Source organism: Pomacea canaliculata, linkage group LG5 (assembly GCF_003073045.1).
Source record: "Pomacea canaliculata isolate SZHN2017 linkage group LG5, ASM307304v1, whole genome shotgun sequence".
In the NCBI taxonomy this organism is placed as follows: Eukaryota; Metazoa; Mollusca; class Gastropoda; order Architaenioglossa; family Ampullariidae; genus Pomacea; species Pomacea canaliculata.
The window spans coordinates 29,358,794-29,372,980 of record NC_037594.1 but is presented as its reverse complement, the minus strand read 5'-3'; the positions used below and the strand labels follow the sequence as shown (position 1 = coordinate 29,372,980).

Below are 14,187 nucleotides of genomic sequence, written 5' to 3'. Positions count from 1 at the left end.
TATCATGAAGCAAAAACAAAATAATTCTACTTCTAGCACACAAGATTACTTTGATGAGAATGGATCATGCGGAAAGAGAAAAGATAAAAGTCAAGCTGATATGTCTTTGAGAAAAAAGGCTAAGAAAGATCATTCTTCGGTTAAGATTAAAAGTTGGTCAAAGTTCAGGTGGAATTCTTCTGGTCATTCATCTCTGAAAGAGTCCAAGATGAAGAAACATGTGCTGTCATCATGTACTCGGCAAAGCACTTGTCATCAAGAAACACCTTGTGGTGCATCTACATCCAACGAAAGAGACCTGTCACAAAATGCTCATGCCTCTATATCAGAGCCATCTAGTGCAATTTCTTGCACTTCTGTCTCTGACAGCATGCATACAGAAGAACAGAAGGAATTTGAGGATGAGATAAAAGAGGTTATGTACAAGTGCACGCTGTGCAGTTTTCAGGGCCATAAAATACCGACCGAAGAGCACATAAAAACTGCACATGCCTACCACAACCAACTGTTTAAATGTGGTCACTGCAACATGCTTTATGGCAACCGTGTGCTGTTGAAAAATCACACACGCTCTGTTCACCTAAATTTGCCCTTAAAGGAGGAGCCATTGTCATGGACTATGTGTTACATGGAGCTTTCACCTTCTAAGTCTTCCACAGTCAAATATTCACAAAAGACATCTGACGGGATCAGCCACACTTCTCCAAAACGAAAGGCTAAAGGCATGCAGCCTCCACCGAAAAATTATGTAAAAAAAATGAGACAAGATCTTGATGCTGATTCTGACAGTGAACCAGTGCTCAGAAAGCACAAGAGTATTACCAAGATTAAAGGTAAAAGCTTACAGGCTCAGATTGGATCTGACGACAACAGTAGTGATGATTTTGAAAGCACCTCAGCATCTATTCATCTGCAGTCTCCTAGAACATCCAAAAGTCATCACCCCCTACTAAATGTGAAGGTGCCAGCCGCCCTCAGTGCAAAATAAGCATCATTCCCTTTTCAAAGCTCATTCTGCAACTCAAGATCATTGCAATTCTCCAGTCCAGACAGAAAAGCAGACTTTCTACAGGTAGATATTGTTATGCTGAAATTTAAGAGTATTAAACTTATCTGATCAACAGATTGTATTTTGAAGAAACTGGTTAGTCTTACATGGCATAGAACAAATGGTTTGGGGAAATATAATATTGGAAATATACCTTTTTTGAACTTGCCTAACTTTTATGGGTATTTTTCTGTTTTTAAATGAGACTTTATAAGACTTCGAATGCAAAAAAAGGTACTTTATTGGCTCAGTGCTCCCTCAACAGGTGTGGCCATTGTCAAGAAACTTTCTTCTCCAAGGAGGAGATGGTAAATCATGGCAAAGCAAGACACCCAACGCAGCTTCTGTCACTAGAGGTACTCTGAAGCTGCTAGCCTATTGTCCAGATAGAAGATTGCTTATTTCATGGATAATTATATTTCTGCACATGCATATTCATGTGTATGCATTAAATCCAAAGAACAAGAAAAAAGTTTCTGTAGTAATATTGCAATGCATTTCAAATAGTCACAAACTGTCATCCACTACTTTATGATTATCAAAGTTTTCATGTGTGAATGTATATTTGCTCACATGCATACATGATATGTGAATGTCCAAAAACATGGAAACATAATTTAAGTTATCCTAATCCTGTTAACCAATAAAAAAATGCTACACTGCTTAAAGATCAACCTATATATTTTACCTGCTAAGTCTTATGTACTTTTTAATACTTTGTGCAAAATGTTAAATCTTATTTCCAAGGTGCATAATCATCCCTATCATTTAGAGCATTCTGTGTATTACTTGGTCATTACAGTTCAGAAGATATCTTTATATCTTGCTTTAACTGACAAGGTTCACCGACACCCAGCGACAGAAATGAAGACTTCTCAACTTCCCCAAGAGTCAAAAGAGAAATCATTGCAACCGAAACAGTTTGGGGCATCCAAAGCTCCAAAAGTGGAAAGCTGTTCAGACTTGTTTGATACAGAAGCAAGCATACTACCAATGAACGATGGCCTGTCTGTCCAGTGCACAGATGGAATCCAGTGCCATTTGTGCCACTGCCTGTTTTCTTGCTGTAGCCAGTTCAGTGATCATGCTGCTGAAATCCACTTTGCAAGCACAGACAGGGCACACTGGCAAGATGTACAGTCAAAGGGAGTGTACAACAGTAGAGGTGTTCTTGTTGCATTAGGCTCAGAACCAGTGGTGTTCAAGTACCTCTGTGCCTACTGTCCCACACGAGGTATACACAAGTGAGTAATCCATTTTTTTTTTTTTTTAATACACAAGGATAGTTTATTTTGGGGTGATTCTAATTTAGTAAGTGCATTTGTAAGTTGTGATCACTCCCCTCTTTATCTGTCTGTCCAACCAGGCAGCAGAGAAGCATACACAGAGCATTAAGTTCATCAGAGACAGTGATCTGGACATTTATGTTGTTGACTGAAACTTGGCTTAGAGAGTATGGGGGTAAGGGTGTCTGTGTTGATAGTATCTGGTCATTCTTCCGTACAAATCATGGTGGAGGGATAGCTGGGATTTTTTTAGAACATCTCTTATGAGTCACCTTGTGTTTGGCGCTGATCTTCCTTTTGTTTACACTTTGTTTGAGTTTGTTAACTTGCATTGCAAGACAGAGTTGTTCATTTGATGTGCTTGTACTGCTAGAGATCATGGACTTGCTTGATGTTTTTTCAGTTTACCTAATCAGCCACTGAACCCACTCGTGTTAAAAATCATATTTTTCATTGATAGAAGCACAGACCTGTTGACCATGTCATTTATCTCGTTACTGTCTCACCAATGTACTCCAACATTTGCACGGAGCTGTGTAGAGCTAAGGTAGAAAAAGAGCAAGCTGAGGGTTGTAGTGTAAGTCTGGGTTGACTGTTCACAAACAGATGCTAAATGCTGCCAAGTATGCGGTCATTAAAATTCTTCACCCAGGTCAAAACTGATTATTACTTGTGATTGAGTACAAGACTGTGTAATGTATGCAGCTACCCTTATAGTGCATGAACATACCCTAGCTGTGTAGTCTTTTAGCCTGCCATGCTGCCCAAGGTTTTAGTGAATTCTTTATCCACATAATCATTGATATCCATGCCAGGCTTGATAACCTGCCTGTGCACCCCCTAGTTCTTGCTAGCCATGTGAATGATCACGCATCTGAAATTCCTTTACTTCTTTCACTCGTGTCAGAAGCTGAGCTTAAACATCATACTTTAGTCAAAACCTACAACTTGTCTTCTCAGTCCAGTTCCCACCTTATTACTGGTCAACTGTCTGAATGGGCTACTCCCTACCCTCACAAAGATAGTAAATGATAGTTTGTCCTTGGGGATGTTTCCATCTGTTTTTAAAACTGCTTTAGTAAAACCTTTATTTTAAAAAGCCTACACTATGTATAGATGTACTAAACAATTACTGTAGAGTCTCAAACTTGGCATTTCTATCCAAGGTCTTCAAGAAAGTGGTTCTCAAGAAGTATTTCATGTTTTGTGTATGTATTATATAATCAACAAAGAACAAAAATCTCCTTGACCAAAAGTTTTCAAATAATGTACTTCATTGAGAAGGTATAAAGGTTATGTGATTTTTTTTTTTTATTCTTGAAGTATACTTTGCCTTTCAAACTAACTCGTGCACCAGTATCTTCAAAATGTTAAGATACATTGAAATGGGAGTGGTGGCAAAGTCTCCTCACTTTTTTCTGCTGGCAGCAAGGGGAAAAAAGCCTCCAAAGGAAACACTGATGGAAAGTTATATTTGAGGGAGGAAAGAGTAATCATTGCATAATTTATAAAGAGCTGCTTTCCTTGACTGCAGCATTTCAGTTTTGTTATACATGTACTTTTATTTTTGCTGTTACTTCCAGGGAATATGTTGTCAGTAAACTGTTAGTTCTTCTGTTGGCAGTCTAAGTCTGTAACTGTATTCACTAAAATATGTGTCAAGGTCTCAGCTCTCTGGTGTGGATTTTCAACTGCCCCACTATTTTTCTGATCTTTCGTCTGTCCACTCTCCTGCTTGGAAACTACACCTCTTCCGACCCTCACATTCTATCCATTCCTTCTTCAAAGACAGTCACATATGGACAACATATATTCTTTTGTGCATCTAGACCAGGGGTGGGCAATTAATTTTCCCAAGGGGCCGCTTGAGAAATTGGGATGGTTTTAGAGGGCAGGACTAATATAGTTAACTCAGTTTTACCCAATACTGTATATATAGTGTATATACTGGCGGGCGGGCCAGCGGGCAGGCCGGTCAGAGACAGGAGGCGGGCCGGATCCGGCCCGCCGGCCAGCCTTTGCCCAGGTCTGATCTAGACATTATCATCCATACCACATTCATTAAACTATCACGCTTGATCTTTGTACTGAGTGTGTTACCATTATGCATTATCACAATTCAGTTCTGCGTGGTACATGTTATGAATATTTTTTTAACATGTATTATCACATGCTTTCATGACCTGTTTATTTCTTTTACCTATGGTTCAAAGTCTAATTGTGTTTAGTTTCAGTATGTTATTGTTATCCAGTGTTTTCATTATCATTGGTCAGTGCAGAGAATGCATCCTGCGTTTCTACAGGATATAAGTACTCAATTATTATTATTATCTTGACAAGCCCCAAAACATCATTAGTGTTTATTTTTGCAGGCACCTAATGATGCAGCATCAGCAGGAGCAGCACAAAGACAAATCTCCATGGATAATTGTGTTGCAAAGTGCAGCTTCTGCCACACAACAGACAACCAAGTCATGTTCCAGAGTAGAGATGAAGAACACAGCTGCTCCAAGACCTCAGAGAAAGAAGCACAAGTATGAAATACCTGAACAGGAACTGGAAGTGGCTCTGACAGATGTTTTCACTTTGGACCCTTTGAAGTTTAGAAACTTTTTAGGTGCAAATGGTGTTTCAGCCCTCAATATGGCCTGCCTTCCACGTAAAACATTATTTGAGGTTTTGAAAAGGGGTAAAAGAAATCAGTAGTTTGTCTTTGGGATATCAAGTTTAAATGAAGCCATATCATGTGTGTGGCATTTCTCTAGTGTTTTTGATACATGAACCATGTTGCCTTTAATGGTGGGTGAATAAATCTTGTGGCTAATGGCTAAAAAAATTTTTTTTATGCAATTTCTTAACAATTATTTCCACTGCTGGCTTCTTCTGCTGAAGGATAGAGGTCAGACTAAAAAAATCAGTTCACATCTTTGTTGCCTCTGTTCATTTGTTGAAGTGATTAATTATCTTGTGATACAAATGGGCATTACAGTCAAATCTCGCTACTATGCCACCTACCGGGACCGAGTTCAAGTTATCCGTCAGTCCAAAGCTCTCAAGAATCGTCGGCTGGCGCTAGCTGTCTCCTCTCATTCTCCCCCTCACCTCTTCATCCTCCACCCCTCCCAACCACATCCGCGCACCTGCATCCTGTCGCTAGTCAACCCCCTCCTGCTCTCCCTCTGTCACGTGGCTGTCACCCGGCCAGCGACCACCCCACATTGCCAGCCTCCACCCTCCCTGTGTGTGTCCTATGTTCCATCCCACCTAACTGCCATGTCCCACACTACCATACAGTATTATAATCGCCACCCCACATTGCCAGCCTCCACCCTCCCTGTGTGTGTCCTATGTTCCATCCACCTAACTGCAATGTCCCACACTACCATACAGTATTATAATCGAGCACTGCGCGGAATTTTACAACTTGTGCCTTTTAACAGTCACACAATAGTGGCATAGTAGCGAGAGTAGGTGGCATTGTAAATTTATTTTGCATTGAATTTATAGTCGGGACCGAGCAAAAGTGGTATAATACCGAGAGTGGCATATTAGTGAGATTTGACTGTATTTATTTACATTTGTGAAACTATATAATAGCAGTGCTCTCAAAACTTGACATTAACGTGCATTAATTTTTAATCATCAGAACTTTGTGCCTGCTTCTCAGTTATCAGGGACTCTTACCTTCTTACCTTACTAGTAGTTAATAGCTTTGTCTTACTCTCTTGAAAGATGAGACTTTGACAATGACCTCACAAAAGCTGGAACCAGTACTAGCCCCTGGTTCTGTTTTTTTTTTTTTTTTTTTTTTTTATTGTTAAGTAATCCAAGCCCCTTCTTGTAATTTGCTGTTTATTGGAAACACAGCTGTTTGGAGTTTTATTTCACTTTTTAAAGCTTGGTATGTTCAGGTTACTTTCATGTCAGGTTTTAGTTGGTTTTTTTTTTTCTTCTTTTCTTTTTTTGTGTGTGTATGTTGGGGGAGGTTTTTTTCATGGTCATAACTATGGTACTCTTCACATCGATTATGACAGTTTAGTCAGCTTGACCTTCCGCTGCTTTCAATCTTCTGCTTTCTTTATTGCATGATCAGATTGCTGCTTATTCCCAGTGCAGTTGTAGCCTTGTGAACACTGTGAGACTCCTTGTGTCTCAGTTTGTTTTGGTTTTTTTATAAGTAATGTAAAATGTACAGATTTTACCTATGATGAAATCCAAAACTTTATATGACAGCCAAATTGTCATTAAACTTTTTAAGACATGTCAGTTTTGACAGTAGAATAGTAGTAACCACAAAGTTCATGGCTCCTGAAGCCACAAAGCTAGGGAACTCTTTACCATTGGTATCCCTCCAGTTACAGTGTTTACATAGGCATTCTATTCATTCTCTAGCACCTTTTCCTTCTTTCAGAACACTGCAGGATGGGACTTCATTGACAACCAATGACAGTTTCCATTAGAGGTTCCTGCACAACTGCCAGATCTTTCAGCAAGCTTTCTTGGTTAATTGGTCACTTTCTGTGTGCAGTTAAAAAATTCTTATAGTTTACCTCAGACTTGCACCTCATGCTGTTGTGCTTTGGGATTGAATGTTTTTTAAACTTTTGATGATGACTGAATAGTCACCACCATCTTGTTTTTTTCAGGACAAGAGTGAGGCAAAGGAGAAAGTGACTTAATCTACCATTTTTCCATCAGTTTTGACATTTGTCTTTTGTTTTGGGGTTCTTGTTTCCTTCCCTTGGATTCAAGCTGGTCAACCAATTACAAGCTAACATCCCCAGAGCTCCATAGGAAATCTTGCCAACCCAAATTTTGGACATAAGACTGACTGCCAGCCCATCAGTCAAGTGACATCTCTCTCTGATCTTCATGTAATGATATCTTTGACTTTTGAATAATATAGTATTTGTTGAATCTGCAGATAAAGTTTCTGAAGGAAAAAAAAAGTGTAAGTCTATTTAGCTGATTAGCCTATATATATATGTAATGTGCATCTATAATTTTTATATAACCTATAGGTGACATTTCTTTTTAGATTTGAGTAATAGAGTTTGAGCACACATTAACTTTTAGGCCCTTTTTGTATATTGAATCTCCAAACAACAGATTTTGCGGGTTTTATTTTTTACAGACGTTGCCTACAGGACTGAAAGGAAGTTATATGTATTCAACAATTAGTACATATGTGCTTCATTTAGGGCATTCTTTGTTTCTTGCATCCAGAGTTCAACTAAAAATATAATTAATGGTTCTGTTTCTCTTGAGTCTTTGATGTTCTTGTCAAAGTAGACATTGATTAGGGCTTGATGAAAATACAACACTAGGAAGAACATCCTTACCCTCACATCTTTCTACCTCAATACCTTCTTTGCATGGACATCAAAATTTATACTTTGTTCATTTTAACAGTGATCTCCCACCCATTGGAAAGTGTAGATTTTATAGGATCAATCTTTGCAGGCTTAACATCCTATGTTGACTACTAAAAGTAGTTTTGCTATGGTAAAATGCTACCTCCATTAGGAAAGGCTGAGAACACAAGCGATATAGACATCTTTAGGGCTAGAAGGAAGGTGAACCTGTAGCAGGAAAATGCTAAAATGAGAGCTTTGCTAGCCAGCTGGTTTCAATCAGCTAGTAATGTTCTATATGTCTTCCCCTATGTAGCTCTTGTTTGCTTAAATCAAAAAGCTGTTTGGGCCAATGATTAAAAAACTGTTTTCCTTCATGCCAACAGTGAATAAGTCCCTAGTACATCTGTGACAAAAAGGCAATGGAAAGAGGTTTGTTTCCACCTTCCATGTGTTCTGCAGTGAACCATTTACAGTTTCCCACTTGGCCTTAAAACCATATTGCTGTGAAACATTTATCTCTTTCAGTTATACAGTAATACTTTTTTTTAAAAAAAAAAACCTTTTGGCCATGTTGGCTTTACTTTAAGGTTAAGCAAATGAGTAAGTTTGTCCTATTGTTCACTTACATTTGTTACCAATACCCATTTAAAGGAGAATTGAAACTTGATAAACTGTATCCTGAGGGGAGTTAGTAGTGTAGTGCCTGTAATAGTGACAATCAGAAGTCTTGGGTTCATATCTCAGCTCCGACATTTCTCAATTCGACACCTGACTGTGGCTTACACCTGAACTCCGGTTTTCTTGACCACGTGTGATTGAGAGGAATGTGTTGTGTACATACTTGTTTGTGTAATAAAGGGCAAGATCTGAACTACAAAGTTGTGTGTTTTTACACCCGTGTGTATGTATACAAAGCACTTTGAGCCTGGCTAGAGCTTTATAAATGCACAATATTATTAAAATATGTATAAATCACTAGCTTATGTTATAAATCATTAGCTTACCATATATTGGCTTTTATATGCATGTACAATTTATATGCATGCTCATGTATACTACACACAGCAGCTAGTGAAGTACGGTGTTAGCAAGAGCATCACATCATTTTCACTCTGCACATTTTGTTCACAGTTTATGTTTGCAATTGATTTCCCAACCATGTGTACACATGTAGCTGTGGAAAAAAAGTTCTGCAGTTACTGTAGAGAGAGATAAAAAAAAAACTCATTTTCTGGCATACTCCACTTGATACAAATAATGAGCATTTATACAGAACACTTAGTGCACTTTATAAAAGCCAGTAGCTAACTAAACAAAACAAGCAATTTTGTGAAAGCACTATACTGCTCTGTTTGCTGCTTGGTAAGTTGTGCTTTCACTCATGAAAGTTAGCAAACCCCAGAACTTACACACATGGTATCTTTGTCAAATATATCATTGGGTCCAGATGTTTAACATTTTTTGCAGTGATTAGCTAGCCTTATTGTGTTGAAGTTATGGAGTTTTTTTATTGCATAGATAATATGAGGTTGATATTAACTAGTCACTGATTTCCCTTCGTTAAGTGTCAAGAAATTGCATTTACAAAGCTTATTAAAATCATTGTTTTAATTTATTTTACCTGAATCAAAGGTTGTTACACTTAGTCATGAGATTTCTTTATTGCTAGTCATTTTACATAAGTCTAAAATATGTGTAATAGATCTATGTATTAGCAAAATATATCATATAAGGGCTTAGAAAGTTATTGATTTGAGGCTTGGTATTCTCAATGTACAAATTTTTTATTATTACTTTTATTAAAAGCCATGTTGCCTGAGATCAGTTTTTTTAAGTGTGGCAGGAAGGAAAGGATGAATGTGGATAAACTTTTTCTTACTACCATTTGGAGTGACTTTTAACAAAATTGTAATGGGTACTGAAAACATATTATTTTCAACCCATATGAAGACAAATCTCCATGTACAATAGGGAGGAAGTTGAAGCGGATTGCCGAGTGGTTAAAGCGCTGAAGTCTGAATTGAGATTAGTGCCGGTTCCATAAACATGTAAAACAGCAAACCTTCCCCGGAGGGGATGACCTTTACCTTTAATTTTTTTTTTTAATTGTGCGGGTTCAGGAGTAGAGGATCATAGCCTGCAAAGCACGGACATGAATAGAAGATACAGATTCATGCTGCAAAGAACCCTGAAGCAAGTTGCAGCTAATTTATATTTTAAAATAAATATATACATTTATTAGCCTGGATAGGAAACCAGTGAAGAAGGTGCTTTGTTTAATCTTATTTATATGCTTGAAGTAGGAGTCTTGTAGAATTTTGACACAGACAAGGACGTGGGCTGTCCGAAGGGAAAGATACGTATAGCGTGCTAATTTCTTGCAAACACTATACACTTCTAAGGTACATGATTCCAGTTTCTGTAAAGTGATGGGTGGTCGGTACCAGAAGATTAAGATAACCATTCTTCAATTGGTACCAGTCAAGGATCGAATGGATGATAAAAGTTTATTGCTAATCTCAGTATACTTTCAAACATAACGTGTACGTAAACCACTTTCGAATTCTAATGGCTTCGAGAAGAGCCATGGGGGGGTCTATTATGCGTTAGGTAAGTGTTAATACTTACTAAACTTAGTTACATAGTTTATTAGTTGAAAGAAAATCTATTTCATTCATTTATTTTTACAAACTGATAAGTAACCATTTTTTTCAGGTTGAGTTCGAAACTCGTTGATGTATGACTCCAGCAAGATGGTGGCGCTCAGTCCTTGACAGCGTCAATAAACGTTTGTATAAACTATTATGGCTCAAACAAAAGGAGATACAAAGACATCAGCCAAAGCTAACGATGCTTTCAAGACAGAAACACCTGGATGGGCGAGCGCAAGATCAACAAGTGCATTTCGGGCATTAAACTTTGAATTATTTATTCGACCTGTAAGTAAATGGCTTTATTATTTTTTTTTTTAATAACACCAGCACCAATTAAAGCTCAATAGTGTGAGTTACAGCAGTAATGGATGTACTTGTTTATTATTCTTGATGATTAGTAGAGTTAGTTTCTTCCATTATGGAATTTCTAGTGTATGTAACATCTTCCCTGAAAGATCACATTAAATAGCGGCATGGGCTGGCTTTCATTGCCTAGGACTGGTAGTCAATTTAATGTCCCCATTTAGCAGGGATGGGGAGTAGCTGTAGCTAGGCTACAGCTACTGTAGCTGGCTACAAATTTTGTAGCTTGTAGCTTAGCCGGCTACAAATTTAAAAAAAGTAGCTTGTAGCCGTAGCTACATTTTAGAAAGTAGCTGTAGCTTGGCTACATGTTGGCTACTTTCACGACCATTCGTCGACAGCGTGTCAGCAAGACGACGACAGCCACTGCTCTCACTGCTCGGTGTCTTGACAGCCAGACACCCACGTTTCTCGAACGCTCAGTAACCGGAAGTACTGTGTCGTCCATGTGGCGGGAGCGGTATTTTGTTTCATTTGAAAAACGAAGATGGACGTACCCATCAATTTCCAGCCTTATTTGAAATTTTTTACATTTTGCGAAGCCACAAAATGTGGCTATAGTTTCAAATGCAAGAATTGTTGAGAGATTGTTCAGTCTGGCAGGACATATCATGACAAAGCTGCGCACTAGGGTGACAGACAGCAACTTCGAGGCCAAAGTTCTGGTCAAATTCAATTCCATGAAGGACTAAAAGAATGTAGATTTGTTTTAAGGTTACCGATACACTCCAAAAATTAAAATCCATATTTTAAATATCTTTAGGGGTTTTTAAATATAGAGTAACAAAATAACATAAATATACGCACTTTAAAACTGTTTTTGAGTACCTAAAGTGAAATTGTGACTTTAATTCAACGATTTTGTTTCAAAACGTACAGCATTTAAAAAACAAATTTACACATACCATAAGTCATATACAAAGGTTTTGGGTTTTTTGTAAACTAGAGGCACCGATAAGAAACTGATGCATAAGCCGTTTTGGATATCTCAAGATTTTCTAGGAGATATAAAAATCAGACATGGTACCCCCCGACTCAGTGTGAATGTGGCAATTAAATATTTAGAAAATGTTAATTTTATCAAAAGTAATGTTTATACCATATTCTAAAATGCATCACTTTGTAGCTTATGCATTTCTAAACAAAATTGCAAAAATTGTACTGCTGTAGCACAAGCCAATCTTGAGAAATTGTTTTTATAGTTTAGGACTGGATGTCAAAAACGACAAACAGAGAAATTCAAGCTTAAAGATTTAAAATAAATATATCTTGTATCAGATCATTTTTGAAAAATATATTTCAGTGTTTATATGCTACATTTGACATCCTACTATATAATTAAAGCCTATTCTAGTATGTCAGGACTATACTTTTCACCCTATCAGCTTTTGGAAACAATTTGTGTTCCTTTCTTTGTTTTCAGTGTCAGTGTTAGAAAAAAAATGCCTTATGATCTGCTTGCCTAAATTTAGATTAAGCAGTGTTTTACTTATATTCCATGCAAACTCATTTATTTCAATGGTCTGTTGTTCATTGTCACAGTATTGATAAGAGGTTGACATTTTTCATCACACATAACCTAACTTATTGAAAATTCCACCAGGTACCTGATACTTAAGCATCTGTTTAGTTTTCATTTCTAAGTAATAGGGAACAAATAGTTATAGAAACAAATGTTTATCGGAAAACGTATATAATTTCTTTTGTCACTAAAAAGGATGAGGAAAATATCCAGAAATGTTTAATATAATCGTAAAATACGTGTACTTATTGTGTGAAAAAGGCCGGGGGAGGAAGGGTGCAAGGAATGAATGAAAGCATTTATGGATTCACTAAATAAAATTGTCGGTATATCGCAGTTCTCCGTTTCATTATTATAATAAAAACTTTGTAAAGCAAGTAATAGTGTTTAGTGTGTATGTTTGATGTTTGTGTATATTGCTACAGCCAGCTGGCTACAGCTAACTTGTTATAACATCACCTTTTAAAAGTAGCCAAAAGAAGCTGGCTACATTTTAAAAGTAGCCCAAAGTAGCTGGCTACTTTTTGCAAAATTGTAGCTGTAGTGTAGCCGGCTACATTTTGAACAAAAGTAGCTGTAGCCTAGCCGGCTACAAATTAAAAGTAGCTTGCCCATCCCTGCCATTTAGTCACTTTAATATATCCAAATTTTGGAATGTTTCCTAGAAAGTTTTTAAAGCTACTCAGACTTTGTGTATATTTTAATATCAGCCGGAAGTGAGTTTTAATTGGCAGCAACTCTGTGTTAAAAAAAAAAAAAGTTCACTTTTAGTAGTACTAAAACATGTGATAAAGATTTTTACTTCTGAATTTTTAGTAATGTTAGTTTGAGCTGATTATATAAAATACATATCAATGTCACTGCTTCCATGAAACATTTTAAAACATCCAGATAAGGTCCCCTTCCCCCCTTATTCTCTTTTTCTTCACCTGCTCTTCCCCACCATATTCATCTGACACATTGTCAACTACTGTGGCCACAGTTATGAGACAAGAGTAAGTCATTTTCCCAGGCCAAAATGGGGAACTCAATAAGAATTGTCTTATTTCTAAAGTTATAAAGCAGTGTACAGACCTGCGGATGCTACTTTAAATTTGTTTACCCCTGGACACCTCTGCCACATAACTACTAAGCTACACAGCTTAGACACCTTTTAATAATTTCGAAAACAAAAAGCTTGTCCTTGAATTCCCCATGTTACCCTGGAGAAACAATTTACCCTTGATTCATCATTTCCTGGAGACTTCCCTCACTTCAGGCTCTGAATGCCCCATTCAACCTCCTCCTATAAGAATGTCAGATCTGCAGGGTCTTCAGCTTCATTTTCCATAGCCAAGTCACCTTATAGGTTGTTCAGATCCATCATTAGCTGGAAATTTTATAGGTCAAAGCATTACTCTGTCCATTGGTCTAGCAGAGTCTTGTCTTCTGTAAGATTACCAAGCACTATTCTCTTCAACAACAGATAATATTTGCTGACGCTTGTTTGTAAGGGTTTTGAGTAAGCAAAAGGCCTTAGTGTTGTTGCCCCAAGCCATCCCTTTCTCTGTCTCATTGCATCTTTATTCTATCCAGGTTTCCTCAGCTGCTTTTCTCCCTTTCCTGATTTTGCAATCGATCTTTTGATATTCAGTAGCTGCTTCAGAGTTACTCTTCTTCATCTTTTCAGGGCCTGGCTACAATTGCAAAGGTCATAACATTGTTTCCCCTTTTTTTTTTCACAGAATAAATATGTGATGGCAGTTGGTGCTACTACTTTTATTGTTTGCGTGGGCTACATGGCATACATGAATCTGCAAGACTCAAGAAAAGGTAACTACACAACACTCAATGAAGATGGCTCTTTATCATCTCGACCCAAAGTTTCCAAATGGGAATGACAGTGCTTACAGACAAAAGCGTTGCTGTTCATACACCTGTATAAATTGAGAGTGAACGCTAATAATAATAACAACAT

At 37.5% G+C, this 14,187-nt stretch overlaps 2 protein-coding genes across 2 annotated transcripts; both read left to right on the top strand.

Moving 5' to 3' along the window:
* The first annotated feature begins 1,020 nt into the window (after positions 1-1,020).
* On the top strand, positions 1,021-8,562 carry LOC112563556. Its single transcript, XM_025237602.1, has 5 exons — positions 1,021-1,072; positions 1,314-1,404; positions 1,889-2,292; positions 4,707-4,993; positions 6,981-8,562. Exons 2-5 carry the CDS (start codon positions 1,354-1,356, stop codon positions 6,989-6,991), a joined length of 753 nt encoding a protein of 250 aa, XP_025093387.1. The 5' UTR covers positions 1,021-1,072; positions 1,314-1,353; the 3' UTR covers positions 6,992-8,562.
* A 1,844-nt stretch (positions 8,563-10,406) lies between these two features.
* LOC112563557 (small integral membrane protein 8-like) lies at positions 10,407-14,183 on the top strand. Its single transcript, XM_025237603.1, has 2 exons — positions 10,407-10,630; positions 13,955-14,183. The coding sequence occupies exons 1-2, from the start codon at positions 10,496-10,498 to the stop codon at positions 14,108-14,110; spliced, it is 291 nt and encodes a 96-aa protein (XP_025093388.1). The 5' UTR covers positions 10,407-10,495; the 3' UTR covers positions 14,111-14,183.
* Positions 14,184-14,187: the final 4 nt, after the last annotated feature.